This window comes from Sprattus sprattus (genome assembly GCF_963457725.1).
Source record: "Sprattus sprattus genome assembly, chromosome: 17".
Lineage (NCBI taxonomy): Eukaryota > Metazoa > Chordata > Actinopteri > Clupeiformes > Clupeidae > Sprattus > Sprattus sprattus.
In genome coordinates this window covers 26882925-26902362 of record NC_137915.1, presented here as the reverse complement: position 1 = coordinate 26902362, position 19438 = coordinate 26882925, and the positions used below count along the sequence as shown (strand labels likewise).

The 19438-nt window shown below is 39.2% G+C and overlaps 1 protein-coding gene across 3 annotated transcripts in view; it reads left to right on the top strand.

The window, feature by feature from the left end:
• uba5 (ubiquitin-like modifier activating enzyme 5) overlaps window positions 1-12064 on the top strand; it is a 48723-nt gene extending 36659 nt beyond the window's left edge. For 2 of the 3 annotated variants that reach the window (XM_080855171.1, XM_080855170.1), the window contains exons 2-12: window positions 1646-1691; window positions 1809-1898; window positions 4564-4673; window positions 6053-6139; window positions 6337-6421; window positions 6732-6836; window positions 9402-9529; window positions 9682-9817; window positions 10171-10252; window positions 10364-10470; window positions 11568-12064. In XM_080855171.1, coding sequence (XP_080711297.1) covers window positions 1653-1691; window positions 1809-1898; window positions 4564-4673; window positions 6053-6139; window positions 6337-6421; window positions 6732-6836; window positions 9402-9529; window positions 9682-9817; window positions 10171-10252; window positions 10364-10470; window positions 11568-11654 — 1056 coding nt within the window. In that variant the 5' untranslated portion in view covers window positions 1646-1652 and the 3' untranslated portion in view covers window positions 11655-12064. Of the gene's footprint in view, window positions 1-1169; window positions 1453-1645; window positions 1692-1808; window positions 1899-4563; window positions 4674-6052; window positions 6140-6336; window positions 6422-6731; window positions 6837-9401; window positions 9530-9681; window positions 9818-10170; window positions 10253-10363; window positions 10471-11567 lie in introns of those variants that run through there. The other variant, XM_080855169.1, reaches the window with a different exon arrangement.
• Window positions 12065-19438: the final 7374 nt, after the last annotated feature.

Sequence of the window (19438 nt, the reverse complement as noted above, 5' to 3'; positions counted from 1 at the left end):
ACATTGTCACCGTATTTTTTACGGTAATTTGCCTGAAAGGCTGTGGATGCCACGTGGATGGCAATTCCCCACTTTTTATTCCAGAATCATGTTCTACACCTTCTAATAAAGCCACCTGACCCCTATATTGAGGGGGTACACTTTAGTTTTCTGAGCCTATACGTTTGCAATGTCAGTGTATGCAGCTGATTCTTCAGTGTATCTGTTTGAAAATGTGACTTAAATCTGCAGGCTTTTTTTCAATTGCACATATGTCCCATTTAGTTAACTTGACCGAAATCCATGAGATCAGCGATTGAAATCTGTGAAAATCCGTGAGCCACCCACAACTACCCCTACCCACAAGTCTATTGGACTTGTACTTAGTATTCTATGCTATTGGGCGTGAAAATCCATGAGATGTAATAACATCCGTAACATTCAGACATGTGAAATGTTGAAAAGATAAAACCTGAGATTTGACCTGTCATGTAACCTAATTTATGGCATAAGCATTAAGGCGTGGTCTCACAGAAGTGCGCACACGATGGACAAACTAAATGAAATTATTTCATTAAGTTTGTCCATCATGTGCGCATTTAAAATGTTTTTATCTACATTTCTTTGCTTTTGTTCATATCACAACTTTATAGAGTTGAGTTGCGCATCACACATATTGTTGCAAATATTGTTTCAAAAGCCTTCTTAAAGTTCTTCTTTTTATTCCTTTATTTATACTTCATTGTGCAGTTTCATACCTGCTGTAAGAAAGGAGGAATGCTTTTTATTTTATGGTGAGACATTTCAAACTTCAACAATTGCGAAATTGTTGTAGTTTGATAACCGCACTAAAGCATAGAAATACAATCTAGGCTAACAACATTGGTGAAGTGCGGCGATATGTTAGGTCTACATTTGTTTTTAGAGCGATACATATCAACATTCTTTACCGCTATATCTGTATTACACTAAAGAAAGATCATTTCGTTCGTGCTGTTATACCTCAGTAATCTTGGGCTTTTACTTTTTTTTTTTTTTGCCGTCTTCCACCCGGAAATCGAGACCGGAAGCGGCCTTCACTATTTCGACACAGACAGGAAGTTCCACGCTGCTCGAACGCGGCATAGCTTCACGTTTGATCAAATAAGAAAACGCCACGTCACACATACGACTGTTCAATGACGTATCACTGTAGCTGTAATATCTACTAAACAACCTGAACATATAGCAAGCTGTCTGTCGTATCCCTTGGGTAATCAGAAGACTCTAGGTAGCCACTCGTAAAAGAATACATCGGCTTATTTTAAGTGCTGCAATGTCGACTGTCGAAGAACTCAAGCTCCGAGTTCGTGAACTCGAAAACGAACTGATAAAATGTAAGCAGAAAAGCTACCAAGACACAGATCATCAGGCATGTCCTCGACCAAAAATCGATCAGATGAGCGCAGAAGTAGTGGATTCAAATCCATACAGGTAACGTGAATAAAGTGATTTAATCTTAAAGGCGGAGTCTGATGGCACATGTGATTTAGCTCGTTATCTAACAGATTTAGGTGTACTATTTGAATTAACATCGAAAGGTTAGATATTCGTCAGAGTATTTCTGACAGCTGTCTGTCCTGCATCAGCTGTAAAGTTAAATCAATCGTATGTTCTTGTCTTTCAGTCGTCTTATGGCTTTGAAACGTATGGGCATTGTAGAAGATTACGAGGTAAGCAAGTAATGTCATGATAATAACTTTAGCAAACTACACTGGTTGCCTAGCCAGAGACATGAATGTTATACTGAAGGAGCAACGTATAACCTAGTGTTTACTTTTCCTTACCAGAAAATTCGCTCGTATACTGTTGCAGTGGTCGGGGTTGGGGGTGTCGGTAGCGTCACTGCAGAAATGCTAACGAGGTGTGGCATTGGTAAGGTAATGCAAATTAAATTTAAGTTACATGTTGTATTATAATGTGCATTCTCATCCGTCTGATGACGTTATACTTAAAGGTACAGTATTCTGCTGAAAACCAGCACTGGTATGGTGTTCGCTGTTCCTAGCTGGTATCCACCCAGCAAAGGAATCTAACTATCCTAAACTTCTTTGGTCCCTGCAATTCATATGTATACTCTGTCGTTTGACTTCCATTCACTTTATGTGCAATTATTCGTGCAACACAACCACACTCGAAAACAGTGTACGTATAAAGACAACAACAAAGTGCTGCATTTTTGATCTTCAATCTACTGTTTGCCTTGAGAAATCTTGGTTTAGAACTCTGGCCCGTCAGCACCCTGTCTTGAAGGGAAAGCATTAATGCATATATTAGTCCACACTATAGCAATTTTAGATAGGCTGTGATATATATGTGGAAACAGCTGTTTCAGACCTTTAAGGGGAACCATATATAATATACAGCCGCGGAAAAAATTAAGAGACCACTTCAAAATTATCAGTTTCTCTGGTTTTACTATTTATTGGTATGTGTTAAAGTAAAATGTACATTTTTGTTTTATTCTATAACCTACTGGCAACATTCCTACCAAATTTCAAATAAAAATATTGTCATTTAGATCATTTATTTGCAGAAAAATGACAATTGGTCAAAATAGCAAAAAAGATGCAGTGTCTTCAGATCTCGAATAATGCAAAGAAAACAAGCTCATATTCATTTTTAAACTACACAATACTAATGCTTTAACTTAGGAAGAGTTCAGAAATCAATATTTGGTGGAATAACCTTGATTTAAAATCACAACTTTCATGTGTCTTGGCATGCTCTCCACCAGTCTTTCACATTGCCATTGGGTGACTTTATGCTACTCCTGGCGCAAGAATTCAAGCAGCTCGGCTTCTTTTCATGGCTTGTGACCATCCATCTTCCTCTTGATCACATTTCAGAGTTTTTTTTATGGGATTCAGGTCTCGAAATTGGGCTGGCCATGACAGGGTCCTGATCTGGTGATACTCCATCCACACCTTTACTGGCCTGGCTGTGTGGCATGGAGCATTGCCCTGCTGGAAAAAACACTTCTCAGAGTTGGGGAACATTGTCAGAGCAAAAGGAAGCAAGTTTTTCTTCCGGGACAACGTTGTACTTTGCCTGGCTGAGGTTTGTAAAAGACCATAAGGATTGAACCAAAGCGAACTGGAGGGTCTCCTAGTTCGTCTTCTCTGATGAGTCCAATTTTCAGCTTTGCCCAACACATGGTCGTCTGATGGTTAGACGGAGACCTGGAGAGGCCTACAAGCCACAGAGTCTTGCACCTACTGTGAAATTGGACTCATCAGAGAAGACGAACTAGGAGACCCCCCAGTCGGCTTTGGTTCAATCCTTATGGTCTTTTACAAACCTCAGCCAGGCAAAGTACAACGTTGTCCCGGAAGAAAAACTTGCTTCCTTTTGCTCTGACAATGTTCCCCAACTCTGAGAAGTGTTTTTTCCAGCAGGGCAATACTCCATGCCACACAGCCAGGCCAGTAAAGGTGTGGATGGAGTATCACCAGATCAGGACCCTGTCATGGCCAGCCCAATTTCGAGACCTGAATCCCATAAAAAAAACTCTGAAATGTGATCAAGAGGAAGATGGATGGTCACAAGCCATGAAAAGAAGCCGAGCTGCTTGAATTCTTGCGCCAGGAGTAGCATAAAGTCACCCAACGGCAATGTGAAAGACTGGTGGAGAGCATGCCAAGACACATGAAAGTTGTGATTTTAAATCAAGGTTATTCCACCAAATATTGATTTCTGAACTCTTCCTAAGTTAAAGCATTAGTATTGTGTAGTTTAAAAATGAATATGAGCTTGTTTTCTTTGCATTATTCGAGATCTGAAGACACTGCATCTTTTTTGCTATTTTGACCAATTGTCATTTTTCTGCAAATAAATGATCTAAATGACAATATTTTTATTTGAAATTTGGTAGGAATGTTGCCAGTAGGTTATAGAATAAAACAAAAATGTACATTTTACTTTAACACATACCAATAAATAGTAAAACCAGAGAAACTGATAATTTTGAAGTGGTCTCTTAATTTTTTCCGCGGCTGTATAGTGTTGCATTTTTACAATAAAACTTGTTGTAGGTCTTATGTCAAAGGATAAAACACATCTCTGCCGAACGCTGATATATTGAATTATTATTGTTGTACCATAAACATGAGCTTAACCATTCTTTCGCCAAATTTCAGCTGAACATCTATACAAGACCTGTGATTAAGCAAGTTTTGTTTATGTACTGAGCAGAATCTAGTTTTGGTTATGTGTAGGCTACTGAGCAGAATTGTGTTTTGCATACAGTACCAGTCAAAGGTTTGGACATACCTTTAATTTTGTGGAGAAGTGTTTTCTTTACTATTTTCTACATTGTAGATTAATGCAGAAGACATTTAAACTAGGAAAGAACACATATGGAATAATGTTCTAAACAAAAAAAGTGTTTCCATGTAGAAAATAATAAAAGTAAAGGAAAAAATTAGAAGGTGTGTCCAAACTTTTGACTGGTACTGTATATGTACTGAGCAGAATTGCCTTACGGGATTTAGGAAGATGAAAAACAATCTTTCATGCTTCTTTACTTTTTTATTCACTGCACAGTTGCTGCTGTTTGACTATGACAAAGTAGAGCTTGCAAACATGAACCGACTCTTCTTCCAGCCCCATCAAGCGGGCTTCAGTAAAGTGAAAGCAGCAGAGCACACACTTAGGTACGTTTCTTACGTCATTGTATCACCATTGCTTACTTGAAAGGTTTTTGACTCTTTTGTAGGGGCATATAACAAATAAACCAATGATTTGTGAACTGGTTGGACTTTAAACGCATCTGAAATTAGTTTAACTAATTCAATTAATTAAATAACGTATTGATTTTCATATAAACAAACATTCCGGGTGAATACCTCATGATCCTCCGAAATAGTTGGATGAGATATTTCCAGTAGTTTGCAAAACGGTCATCAAAGCAAACACTGGTTATTTCAATAAAAACTTAAACATTTAAGATATAAAATAATAATACGGTAAATCTTCAAATTGTGTCCGGGGTCTTTTATTTACTAAGGCTGCACAGGGCACAGGCCTGTAAGGTTTGCAGGTCTGTAACTTCTTGATATTCACCCCTGCGAAAAGTTAATGTTAATGACTGCTGTCATTGGCGACGGGTTTTGTGCTTCTAATTAACATCTTTAATATCATTCCGCAAGTAGTCCGGTCATTTGACGTAGCTGAAAGTCATTATAACTTGAAGTCAGCAAGAAATGGGTTGCCACGCAACACCTGGAACTTTAAAGTTCTATTAGCCTGAACAACAATTGTTTCTGCGGAAATCACGAAACGGCAACAAAATCATTAAAAGTGGTATTTCGGAGGATCATTTTGGCAAGTAACTGTATAATAACAAATTCGCCTGGCAGGCTGAAACATTTCTTTTTATATTGAAAACAGCCCATGAAAATAGCATTAAACATGAGGAGAACATGTATTTATGAAATACATTAAATCAAATTGTGATGTCTGCTTTGTGCTGATGGACTGATGCTGGTAGGCTACAGTAAAATAGGCTACCGTTACCTAATTTCACCCCCGGCCTGTATTCGGGGCCCGGCTATTATTTCGACCACGCCCCGGCTACTATCTTAAGTCTGGCCTCTAATTGAATCCCGGTCTTTATTTGAGGATTTACGGTATTTCGCTTTAACACTTTTTTATTTATACATAATCCCATATGTGTTATGTCTTAGTTTTGATATTGTCAGGGTTAATCTACAGTGTAGGACATTAAAAACATTGAACGAGATGGTGTGTCAAAATTTTGACTGAATTGTATTGAAAAACATCCATTTTATAAGGTGTGCAATGTGCATGTAAGATGCTTCTAGAAGCTGTTTATGTTAGCTACTCCTAGTGACCTGAGAGCTGGTGAAAATGCTCTGATTTTATTTTGAGACATTCTGATTTTTGCACCAGTATTTTGTACTTAATAAAGTCAAACTGTTGGAGACAAGTTGGCATAAATGTTATTTAGCATACACCATGATGACACTGTAGAAAACCATGCATCAATAATTAACTTTTTTCTTCGTATTAGAAACATCAACCCAGATGTCATATTTGAAATCCACAACTACAACATCACCACAATGGACAATTTCACACATTTCATGGATCGCATAAGGTATGTCAAAGCATGGGCATGGGATTCAGTCCTGTTATTTATAGCCATATTGTCCTGTAAATGCTGGGTTGCTTTTTTTAGTACATTGCATAGTTGTGCTTATATTTCATACATCAAGGTTATGTTACATTCCAGTCATAGGGTATATGTCATATATCATGTTTATTTTATTTCATATATCATGTTGTTTATTCCAGTCATGGGGGGATTGAAGAGGGAAAGCCTGTGGATCTGGTCCTGAGTTGTGTGGATAACTTTGAGGCTCGCATGGCCATCAATACTGTGAGTAGGCCATTACTACTGTGAGTAGGCCATCAATACTGTCAGTAGGGCATCAACACTGTCAATAGGCCATCAATACTGTCAGTAGGCCATCAATACTGTCAGTAGTCCATCAATACTGTGAGTAGGCGTTGAACGTCATTATCATATAGTTCTTTGAAGCTTGCATGGCCACCACTACTGTGAGTAGGCACAGTAATAGTCGTAATAATGTCATTATCACATAATCACAATTTAAGTGTGGATGATGTTTTTTTTGTCCAATGCACTGTTCATGTGTGTATGTGTTCATTTGTCTCTGCTCATTCAGGCATGTAATGAATTGGGTCAGACATGGATGGAGTCAGGAGTCAGTGAGAATGCCGTGTCTGGTCACATTCAGCTAATTATCCCAGGAGAGACGGCCTGTTTTGCTGTAAGTCTTACAATTCCTCTAAACTTTGTACTTGACCTTATGTTTTGTCCTACTTGAAGTAGTTTTCATATATGAGCATATTTTTACTGAGAAGAGCTGGGTCACTCCATTTTTTTAACATTAACAAAATATGGGGGATTTGTCAAACACAAAAATACGGTACCAGTGTGACCAATTACCCCAGACTATTAACTGCATCGTATATAAACCGTAACAGTATTTTGTGTAATTTCATAAAACGAACCTGTGTATTGACCGCGCCCATGCATTTACTGTAGTTTATTTAACGTTATGTCATTGTAACACTTAAAACTAAATGCCATGTAGTTGTATGCCATTTAAAATTGTATGTAAGTAGGGATTCATACCACTTAGTAAGCATTTATTTTGTGCTATGGTGTGAAGGAATGGACGCTAAGCGTTCAAGTCAAATTGTTGATTGACTTCATCATATACAGTATCATATAAACGATAATCTTTTGACACAGTTGCAGTGGGAATCGCAACCATTAAAGTAACATGATTGAGAAGGGTAAGAGTGATGAATTAACGTGATTGAGAAGGGTGGGGGGGGGGGGAATTAACGTGATTGAGAAGGGTAAGGGCATGGGGAGACTTCTCCCCCTTTATTCACTGCATTGGTATCCCTCGCTCCACTGAAGTCCCATTATTTCTCTCAGGATTGGTAAATATCTATGTGAAGCCATTTAACAAGTGGTTGTGATCACTTTGAACCAAAGACTGCCTTTTATTGGTTAGCTGATTTTAAACTTGGCTTCAGGCTATGCAATGAACAGTGTTCCCTGTTTGCTATTGTTTAGTTGCTATGCTACCCATCTAGTTAAGGACCTTAACTAGTTTAAATGCCATAGTTCCCTTTGCCTAAAATGACGGCTAGTTATCTGCTTATTAAGTCTTTTGTGTTTTCACTGTGGATTCAAATAGGCCCTTTGCAATGAGTTCTAGATGTCCACATACCATTCCTGACTATGGGGAGTATTGAAAAGAAAAGCTTTTAATCTACACCTAAAAGTAGAGAGGGGATCTGCTTCTCGGACAGAGGAAGGAAGATTATTCCATAGGAGGGGGGCATGATGGCGAAAGATTTTAGCTCCTACCGTAATTTTTGACAATTGGAATCGCAGCCTACATTTTAAGATCTTGATGGGCAGATTCTTGTGAATGAAAAGTGCGTTAAAAATAAAATGAATTAATATTATTTATATGACCATAAAATCCCTAAGGTAGTTGGGAGCTAGGTCGTTAAAGGATTTGTGTTTGAAGGAGTATATTTTTTAAATTGATTCTACTTTTGACAGGGAGCCAGTGAAGAGAGGCAAGTAAAATAATGGGATTTTGGCAATATTATGTAGGTGAAAGAAGGATGTCTTGAATATCTGTTAATGTGAGAGTTGAGAGAGGTCTTGGGCTTGAAGACTTGGGTTGGTAGTGTAGGTAGATGGCTGGATATAGTGCCTCAAATGTTTTTAGCCTACAGCCATAACCTCAGTTTTATCTGAGGTCATCAGCAATCATTTCTTAGTCGTCCAGACTTCAACATCTGTAAGGCAAGCTTCAAGCTAGGCTAGGGCCATTTTTTTTATCTTGCTTCATGGACAGGTATAGTTGAGTATCATCGGCATAGCAGTGAAAGCTAGTGCTATGAAGAACACCGATCATCTTCTATATTTGACAGTAGGGAGTAATTCAAAACCATCCTTTTTCTGCCATGCATAGCTATCCTTTTTTGCATTTTTCTCATCTGACCACAAGAACGGCTTCAGGTGCAATTCTAATAGCCTTCTGGCATCAGGTACATATGTTTGGTTTGTGTTTTTTTTTTTTTTTAAACTAGCCTACTCGTTGCAGTGCTTCGTGTAGTTAAACCATTTTGACTGTTCTCTCGTTTGTCCTATAAACTTTTGTTGTGAACTGAACTACCTATAACCTGATCATACGCAGTCGCATGCTCGTTCCCCCATAGCTGAAGGAGAACGTCCTGTGTTCACTTTCACTACTATTGCAATGAAGGCGACGTTAAGTCTCAAAATATTTTCGTTATACAGATAGATGGAACTGTCTTAAGATGCATTAACATTTTGTCCTGTAGGCTAGCATGTTGTCTTCTACAAACCTAAGGTTCTCTGTGCCTTCACTGTCCTACTCAATTTACAACTCATGTCTCTGTCCGTTGTCGGCCTCCCTCTCTACACAAAGTGCATTCAGCATGGAAATGGATTAGTAAATGTGTGGTTAGTACTTGCTGAAAGATGCCGTGTGGTTACTCCCTGAAAGATGCAGTGTGGTTACTCCCTGAAAGATGCTGTTTGGTTACTTGCTGAAAGTGAAGGATTCCATTCCAGGAATTTCTCACTTTGTCAATGTGTTGACTATATCTGCAATTCATGTTCCACCTTATTTGATGGGGGTGGGGAGTGAATCCAAAGTTTTGAACAGTAATGTACATCTTTAAGATGTATCTGATTTTCCTGCAACACGCCTCCTGCTTCAGTCAAGAATGGATCTGATCAACACTTCCCCTTTTTACTATTTGTTTCATGGCAGTGCGCTCCTCCGTTAATTGTGGCAGCAAACATTGATGAGAAGACGCTGAAGAGAGATGGGGTGTGTGCAGCCAGCCTGCCTACGACAATGGGTGTGATTGCCGGGGTGCTAGTACAAAACGTCCTGAAGTAAGTGAACATATCACTTCAAAATGGAGCTTTGGCGGGTTCAGTAACAGCTCAAGTGTTTTTAGTCTTAAAATTGATGTTGAATTTCGTTGATTAGAGATGTTTGGTTGTGATTGTACAGGGCTCATTATACGTTTTAACATTTTTGACAGGTTCCTGCTCGGTTTTGGGACAGTTAGTCACTACCTGGGTTATAATGCCATGCAGGATTTCTTCCCTACCATGTCCATGAAACCTAACCCTCAGTGTAGCGATGCCTACTGTAGGAGACAACAACAGGAGTATCAGGTAAGGCTGATCACAGATCTAGGGTCAATAGTAGGGTGTTGCTCTGTTTAACTCTATGGAGTTGAGGGACGATTCAATGGAAGATTCAAGGTTTTAATGTGTTTGTGTATATCATTAGACACTGCGTGAAAAGAGATGTATCTAGACTAGCATGTTCCTGTATAATACTAAGGTTTATGTCATTGCTATCATCATATTTATATGATAAAGTGCAAACCTATAATATATATTCCAGACAAAATGTGTCTCATTGTTCTTCGTCTCACCAGCAAAGTTCCAGATTCCAGAGCGTTAGGTGCAATAATGTGAAGGTATACTTGGCATTCTTTATTAACACATGCACTCTCAAGCAGAAAAAGGAAGCAGAGAGACCCAGGGAAGATGTTGATGTGCCAGAAGTCAAAGAGGAAGTGGTGCATGAAGAAAATGATTGGGGTAAGTTTGTTACCATGTGACTATATATAAGTATATCACTAGTGTTCTATGATTACATGTGGACATATATGAATGTTTTACTAGATTCTTAAACCCTTTTCTCGCTGATAGGTATTGAGTTAGTCTCTGAGGTCACAGAGGAGGAGCTGGAGCTGGCGTCTGGACCTGTTCCTGCCTTGCCAGTCGGCATTGCTTTAGCGTATACTATTCCGACGCAGGTGGGTTATTTAGCGTATACTATTCCAATGCAGGTGGGCACTTTAGCGTATACTATTCCAACGCAGGTGGGTGCTTTAGCGTATACTATTCCAACGCAGGTGGGTAATCGGCAACATACAGAGAGGTCTGAAGTAGATTTTTTTTTACAGAGAACGGTCTTAACTATGTAATCGTTATTTAAGAAAAAACTTAGATTTTACTGATGCACCAAGAGTGAACTGGTTGCCATTTAAGGTTGCCAGTTAGTCAGGAATCTAAACTAGGAATAAAGTTTGGATGATTACTAATTGGTCATTAAAGCAGTGGATTATTCAAATAGTAAGTAATAATACTGCAAGATGGTGAACAGTGGATTTTTAACACAATGCATTCAATTGTATTCAGTCAAAAGGCTCACTTTTCTCAAATATAAAGTAGAATATCTTTTCATGACTACCCCGTAGAAGAAGAATACATTGACAATATTTGTAAGCATTTCAAAACAAGAACTCAAAGGTCCCGTGCTTTCACACAGGATAGGTGGTTCTGTTTCTCATTGAAAGATATGTGAACACACATACATACTTGATTAAATACAATCGTATGCCTTTGTGACCTGAAATATGAAGCTTCTATCTGTTTGTCAGCACTTAAGAATCAATCTCGGTATGAGTGCTGAACTCATCAATGACGCCACACTTCACTATATTTGGCCATTTGTTACCCTTTTCAAGACATCAGACACAGATAGAGTTGGTGGGCTAGAACTGGGGGATTAATAATTATTAGTAATAGTAATGCAGTCCTGCATAGAGGATAAGTAGTTTATCCACCTTTTTAACATTGCATAAGGATGTGTCTGTGAATGTGTAATTTACCTACTTTTTTACCACTACAAGACTGGCCCCACGGCTCAGTGCCGGGGCCCCTTCTCTTTGCAATATACACCACCTCCTTGGTTCCGTTTGTCTGGCTTCCATGACTCTGTATGCAACCCAAAACTTAGTTCTAGCCGTGTTACAGTTTTTGTTGGGGTTGAAGACGTTTACTTCATGACTGGTGCAATACATCTTGTCCCAAAACAGAGTTTTTATATTAAAGTTGCTGTTGATTTCAGGGTGGAGATGCTGCTTCATCGGCTGCGATGGTTGGAGAGACAGACTGTAGCCTTGAGGAGCTTATGGCTCAGATGAAGAAGATCTGAAAAAGTGCATTTCACACCGATAAATAAAGGCAAAGCCAACCCTCATAACTTCATGCAATCTTCAACTCTACCATCGTTTGCACCTCCTCAACTCTTACACAATTGACATGATTATAATATGGATTTATATTTTATTATTAATTTGCTGTAAGTAGAATACCTTGAACTGGGCCAAACAATTGAGCAAATGCCATTCTTACAAGAGGTCAAGCAAACATGTCTATACCTTTGATTAAGCTTCTCTTGCACATTACATACCTTTACCTAACTGAAACTTATTTCAAATTCAAACACATCTGTTAGATCTATCTTATTTATTATCAAGTTAGTGTCATGCTGAAACAAAAGCTATGATCAGTGTTTTTTTTTATGTAACTGGCAGTATGTATCTGGAGAATAAAATATTTCTCAAGTTGAATAAAATGTCAGGGGAATGGTCTGTCTTGTGATCTCCATCGCCCTACAGGGGCACTTAGGGCCTGGTTTACTAACAGGATTGCGCCCATTTCAGGCGTAAAATAGCCGTCGTAAACATAAAACGGTATTTACTAAGGAGGCGCATTTGAGTAGAGGCGCATATTAACGCTTTGGGGGTGTGAACGTGGGAGGGCACGGAAACGTGGGTGGAACCTGGGCGTGAAGCGCAATTTAATGGGAGGAGAGAAGGTAAGTGCGCCTAATGATGTATTGCGTGGTATTTACTAAAACTGCCTGGCGAGCGCACGTCTCTAATTTGCGGGATAATTCTCCGCCCTCATAAAAGCACGTCTTAACCAGCAAGCACATTTCCATTGAGTCTGAAAACGTTGATATGGCAGCAGTTATAAGAGCAAAGAGAAGACAGACAGAGACAGCGCACAGAAATATTTTTTTCAACTCGTATAACAATTTTTCAGTTAAGCGAACCACAAATCATTAGACGGTACAGGTTAACCAGCCATATGGAGTAAGGAAGCTGTCAGAATGTTCGTGTGTATAAAATAGATATACGTGCATATTTTTTGAAGTTGAGCAGAAAATACATATTTACATACATATTTTTTTACAAACACAAAATGCAACTTCACGATTACGATTTCTTCATTACGAATACGAATTCACGAATTACAAACACGAAATACAACTTCACGATTACGGTTTCACAAATTACAAACACGAAATGCAACTCCACAAGTTACGGTTCACAGACGTGACTAAACTGTCAGAAATACGTCACCACTTTCATACGTCACTACAGACATTATTATTGAGCAGAGGATACATCGATCCCACAGACTGCGCATGCGTTCAAGTTCCCGACCAAAGCCAAGAGAAACTGATAGTGGCTTAACAACGCGATCGTGACCGGGGTGATAAAAGAATGAAATTTGGCACACATTTAGCTTTTACCCTTCCGAATGATATTAGAAGGGGTGCCCAAGTGAAACTGCTCGTTTTTTCGTTTTAAGGAAATTTTAGTTTTGACCGATCCATCCCGAACGGGTATGCAGACGGGCTAATCCCCAACATGTAGGCCTATTATACAGCGCAGATAAAAATGATTCAGACTACAGCGTTTATATGTTCAACAATATGAAACTTATAAGGTGATTTTACTTGACACCAAATTCATTTCGGATTAATCCAACGGCAGAATAATCGAAATTAATTTGGTGTCATTTTAAATCACCTTAGACTAAGTTTCATTCATTGCATTAAGACAGGGACACACGCTTTTAATAACGTGCTTTCAAACACGATGATGCCGGTAACAAGCCAGCCTTCCCGGTTCCATCTATATAGGCCTAACAAAACGTAAATTCTTTTAGCAAATGAAGATGCATGAGTTTATTCTCACGCATCTCAATGCATATTAGGCTCATTCATTGAAAATTGCAGATGAGGCACAGCTCGTCGCTGCCTCTCACTGTTTAAAAAGGAAAATTAAAATGCTCGAAATTATTGTAATCGTGCAGAACATACATTAATAGCACAGATCAGTAGAAAAATGTTAATTGTGACTGGCCTTGCTAAGTTTGACTAGGCTATCCAGCAAGTTAACAACTCAAAACTAAGAATGTCGATGTAAGCAATGAATGTTGATAGACTGTCTTCCTTTCTTAATCTCTTATGCTTTAATTTCAAGCTGTAAAAGAGCATTGCCCTCGTGGGAGTAAGATATGATTAAAATTCAGGTGGAAATCTTAGAAACAGTAACTAGCGTTCTCCGTAATAATCAATCACACCAATTATCTCAACACGGAGCGGGAAGCGTTGCTATGGATTCAAAATTATTTATAGATACCAACTAAGGTCACAAGAGGGCGCTCTAACACAAGAAATTAAACACTTTACAAATATTGAACCTGTGGTCTACTCAGACCATGACATTAATATTTATTTTAATTTCATCGTTATTTGTTTTTTACTTTCATGATGATAGATGGGGTGCTCTCGCATAGAACCGTGAGCGGGGAGCCAAGCTGCTGCTTCACTGAATAGGCCTATATGCTTAATCAATACGTTATTAAGTCATGAAAGGTGTAGAGTAGCCTGTAAGCGAAATACACTGGAAACATAGATTATTTGAAAATAAGTCAGTTCACCATGTCGAAAAAAACATGCTGTGAAGGATATTTATGTTGTTATTGTACCAGGACGTCGTTCCGCAATCTAGGATGAGCTCGCGCATGGTATTTTTGTCTGTTTATTTTAATTTTGCTACTTTGTTTAAACCAACACATATAAAAAGCAAACTATAAAACACAAACATACATGAATAACACTTATTTGGTGAGCATTTCTAGGCAAAAAAAATCAGTTTTGAAAATCGTACCACAGGTAACGCATATCCTGATATCGGTCAAAACTTAAAATCTCCTTAAAACGAAACAAGTTTCACTTGGGCACCCCTTCTAATATCATTTGATAGGGTAAAAACTAACTGTGTGCCAAATTTCATGTTTTTATCACCCCGGTCACGATCGTGTTGTTAAAACCATAGACATGTATACATATACATGTCTATGGTTAAAACTACTATGGTTTGTCTTGGCTTCGGTCGGGAACTTGAACGCATGCGCAGCCTGTGGGATCGATGTATCCTCTGCTCAATAATAATGTCTGTAGTGACGTATGAAAGTGATGACGTATTTCTGACAGTTTAGTCACGTGTGTGAACCGTAACTTGTGGAGTTGCATTTCGTGTTTGTGATTTGTGAAACCGTAATCGTGAAGTTGTATTTCGTGTTTGGAATTCGTGAATTCGTATTCGTAATGAAGAAATCGTAATCGTGAAGTTGCATTTTGTGTTTGTAAGAGTTTACAAATATGTATTTTCTGCTCAACTTCAAAAAATATGCACGTATATCTATTTTATACACACGAACATTCTGACAGCTTTTTTACTCCATAGATATGAATTGCATAAATGCGCAAGCCTAGTTAGCCTATCGTGTACAATAGGCTACACATTAAGGGTTGCTAAAATCTGTTTTAATGAACACAGCACACAAATTAACACAGTATTATATCAATTCAACTGATTTTGGTGAAACAATGTATAATGAGTAGATAGACAACAAACATTAATACAAATTCTTCAGGGGGTAATAAAACATAGTGAATTACGAACATTCGTTTGGGTTTATGGGAACAGCCACTTTGCAGCAGACGAGGCGCTGACTGCATCTGCTGTCATCAATAGAAACAAAAACTTCCTCCAACAACATCACTTAGGCCTAGATCTAGCCTATGCGCAAAGTAGCCTAACTTATTCTTTTTATGACATTGAAGGGGAAATATACTGTCACTAATGGTGAATGTTTTATTGTATTGTAGTTAGATACGGTACGGTAACGGTAGATGGACTTTGGTGCCGTATTATAGCTTACTACACTGCACTACACACTTTGAACTGTGATACATTTGTATGTTGTTAGCCGCTATTCGGCGAAATTGAATTTACTGTGTTCGAGACTTATGGAGTTAGATGTTTTCTACTTGACTGTAGGCCTATTATAGGCTAGTGTAATCTTGTATATTTATGGTGGGGGGTATGTTTTGTGAACTGTGTTAGGCCTACCTGTGTTTATCAATCGGTAGCCTCGATATTCAGAATGTTTTGTATCTTTCGCAGGGTAAAGGTAGCCAAATGTTTTGATTATTACCATGCTGTCTGTGATGACATTCTGGATTCTTTTGAGTTGAGGAAATTAAATGTCTTTATTTTCCAGCAAAGGAAGCCTTGTCTGTGCATTTATTTGAATTAATACAGAACTGACTGATGGGGATTCCCACCTGTTGCGAACGTACAATTCTGACCTAAGATCATAGAGAGCTACGCACGTATAGCGCTCCAAGATCTTTGATTCTGACCCAGTGGCGTCAAGGGAAGCCCACCATCGATCGCGAAAACGTAGGCTACTGTCTTCAACAGTGATAAATACAAGTTCTTGCTCAATTTACAGATTGTGATTGGGACGTTTACATGCTCAATAGATCCTATAACGTGGATAGCATATTCAATTCGCAAACATTTATCAGTTAGGCTATGATGTCCGTTTTCATACTTATGAGTCACCACCTGCCCATTAAACATTTTAACAATAGTCAGTCTTAACTCTTAACAAAAAAAATCTATTTTTATTCAAACGTATTGTGGCAACCCTTAATGTGTATTGTAGCCTACATCATAAGTAGGCCTGAACAATCCTGTAGGATAGCCTATATGTCTTTACACTCGTGTTCGTCCAAGTTACGCCCCTGAAATTGCACGTTGAACAGGCTAGTTTAAAAAAATAAAATATCAGTCGACACCTCCTAAACCCCCTATAAGGTATAGTGACATGTCTGAATGCTGGCAACTATTACATAGGCATTATACATTTTAGCGAAGTGGTGATGATCAGGCCCACCCAGACTTACTCCACGCCCACCCAACTGTCACGTTCTGCATCCGCCACTGGTTCAAACATGAACCATTTCTTGTAATCTGCATAGCCAAATGATTATGCTTTTAGGGCGCACTACAGGCCGTTAATGACGCAACAATGAATCCATATAGTCACGTAGCTTTTACAAAGTTTAGTTGTGACGTCACGTGTAGCCTATAAATAGAGCTGCGAGGCGTCCTGTCCCTCATTTCTTGTCAACATGGATTGCAGTACGGGTGATACGTCTCCGCTTCCCGAGGGAAAGTCTCCCAGCCCACGCCTCTGTTGGGACGAGGTCCAGGAACCCAGTCCCCTCCCTGAGCCCAGCCCAGATGAGATGACCCCTACTTCCCTCCTAACCAACCCTGATGATTCCCTGGATGACAACCTCATGCTTGAAGAGGTCAGCCCACAGGAGGCTGAGCAGGTTGAGCTCGCACTTGTTGCTGAGCTCCCTGCCGCCATCTTCTCTGAGGTGACATCCCAGGCAGTCGTCCAGGACGACCTTGCTCCTGAGGTCCCAGTCAGTGCCGCCAGCTCCTCTGAGCAGGTTGAGCTTGCACTTGGTGCTGAGCTCCCTGCCGCCATCGCCGCTGAGGTGACATCCCTGGCTGAGCAGGTTGAGCTTGCACTTGCTGCTGAGCTCCCTGCCGCCACCTCCTTTGATTTGAGAGCCCTGCATGAGCAGGTTGAGCTCACACTTGGTGCTCATCTCCGTGCCACCGTCATCTCAATTGCCCTGGCCATGGAGGGGAAGAGACTGAATGCCCCTCTGGTGTCTCCTGAGGAGTTGCTCACTGGAATTGTCAAGACCGCTGCCGTGTTTCAACCCGCCCCGGGACCTAGTGACCACCTAGTCACTCCAGACCTAACCCTGAACCACGGTGACCATGCGTTCGTCACTGTGCCCTCTGAGACCTCCATTGCCCAGCTGGTTAATCCCCAGAGCAGAACCAACGCTACCAGCTGGAGGTTCTGGAGGTTTGGCCGTAAGAACCGGTTCTGGAGGTTTGGCCGTAACAACCGGATGGCCCCCGCTGCCACCCTCGATGGCCCTGCTGAGGCCCCCCCCACCACCCTGGATGGCCCTGCTGAGGCCCCCCCCACCACCCTGGATGGCCCTGACGCGCAGGAGGAGGAAGAGTCGACCGGTTGCTTCCCCATCAGACAAATGCTGAGGAGACTTTTCCAAATAAAGAAATAAATATACGTATCTCTTAAATAACGGACTGGTTCTAAAGTCTTCATTTTATATTCTTTGAAGGTATTCAATAGATAGAAGGCAAAATAAATAAAAAATAGTTAATTATGAATGGTTAATAATTGACTACTTAATGAACATAGTAGAAGAAGAATGTAGGTTAATTAGATACCTAATCAATAATAGGTAGTTATCAAGATAGTGGGCCTTGGTCTATTATTAACCATTTATTTATGAATAAACACTTTGGTTATTGTATGAAAATTAAACTGGCTTTCATCCGGTTTGGCGTTTTGGCGTTTCAAAATTCATATGCTTGTGTGCGCCCGGTAAACCTTTGCTGACTGATTTCTGCTCTTTTTCAAATTGTTACGAAATGATCCTATCAAAATTCACCAACAATTAAATTCTATATATATCGTTGATCACAGAAATCGCCACTGCCTCCGTCCTTATAGTCCAGGCAAAATAGCCCATTTTGGAGCCAAAAATGGAATTAATTGTAATAGAATTTTTTTCAGCATAGATCATTTCTATGAGGTGTCCAGAACAACATACTAAAAGTCCTAAGAAATCCAAGTTGAGGAAATATGTTTAATTCTCATCAATCTGAGATGTGTGCTAATAATGCATGGCAAAAATACACCTCAAAAAAATTTTTTTTTCCTTTACTCCTATCAAAATAAAACTTTACACAATGAAAGTACCCATGAACATTTACATTTTTTGTATTACAAGTTTCTTTGAAAATGAATTTGAATATGCAAATGAGCTATACACTAATCGAATATGCCCAAAATACACCCAATGGGCTTAATTTTTTCCTTTACTCCTACCACAGTAAAACTTTACATAGTAAAAGTATACATAAAAAGTAACTTTTTTTGTATTACAAGTTTCTTTTGAAATGAATTTGAATATGCACATGAGCGTCACACTTATTGAATATGTCCTGATTGCATAGTCAGAAACACCATACCCCTGGCAGGTACTACCAAGCCAGGCAGTTTTCAGGTTAGAGGCCAGTCTAAAAGCAACATTGCCATCTCCCATTGGCAGTAGGATGATAGGATGAAGATTTGGCCGATGTATTTGTCATACATATGAATGGTGTTTCTGCCTATGGACATATTCAATAAGTGTGGAGCTCATGTGCATATTCAAATTAATTTCAAAAGAAACTTGTAATACAAAAAATGTTACTTTTCATGTGTACTTTCATTGTGTAAAGTTTCATTTTGATAGGAGTAAAGGAAAAAATGTAAATTTTGAGGCATATTTTTACCATGCATTATTAGCACACATCTCAGATTGATGAGAATTAAACATATTTCCTCAACTTGGATTTCTTAGGACTTTTAGTATGTTGTTCTGGACACCTCATAGAAATGATCTATGCTGAAAAAAATTCTATTACAATTAGTCTGTCGTAAAACGCTATTTTGCCTGGACTATATTGTTATTGTAGGCTTTCTTATTATGTTGCTGCAATGGGAGTCAATGGCAGCCCCTAGAACCATATGGTAACTTTTTGTGAAATTTGGCACACTCATTAAGGACAGTCCCTTCTTCATTCACACCAATTTTCATGCCTCTCATTAGACCACTCTAGCGCCACCAACAGGTCAAAGTTGGACTTTTGTAACACACGCAACTTTTGAACCGTATGA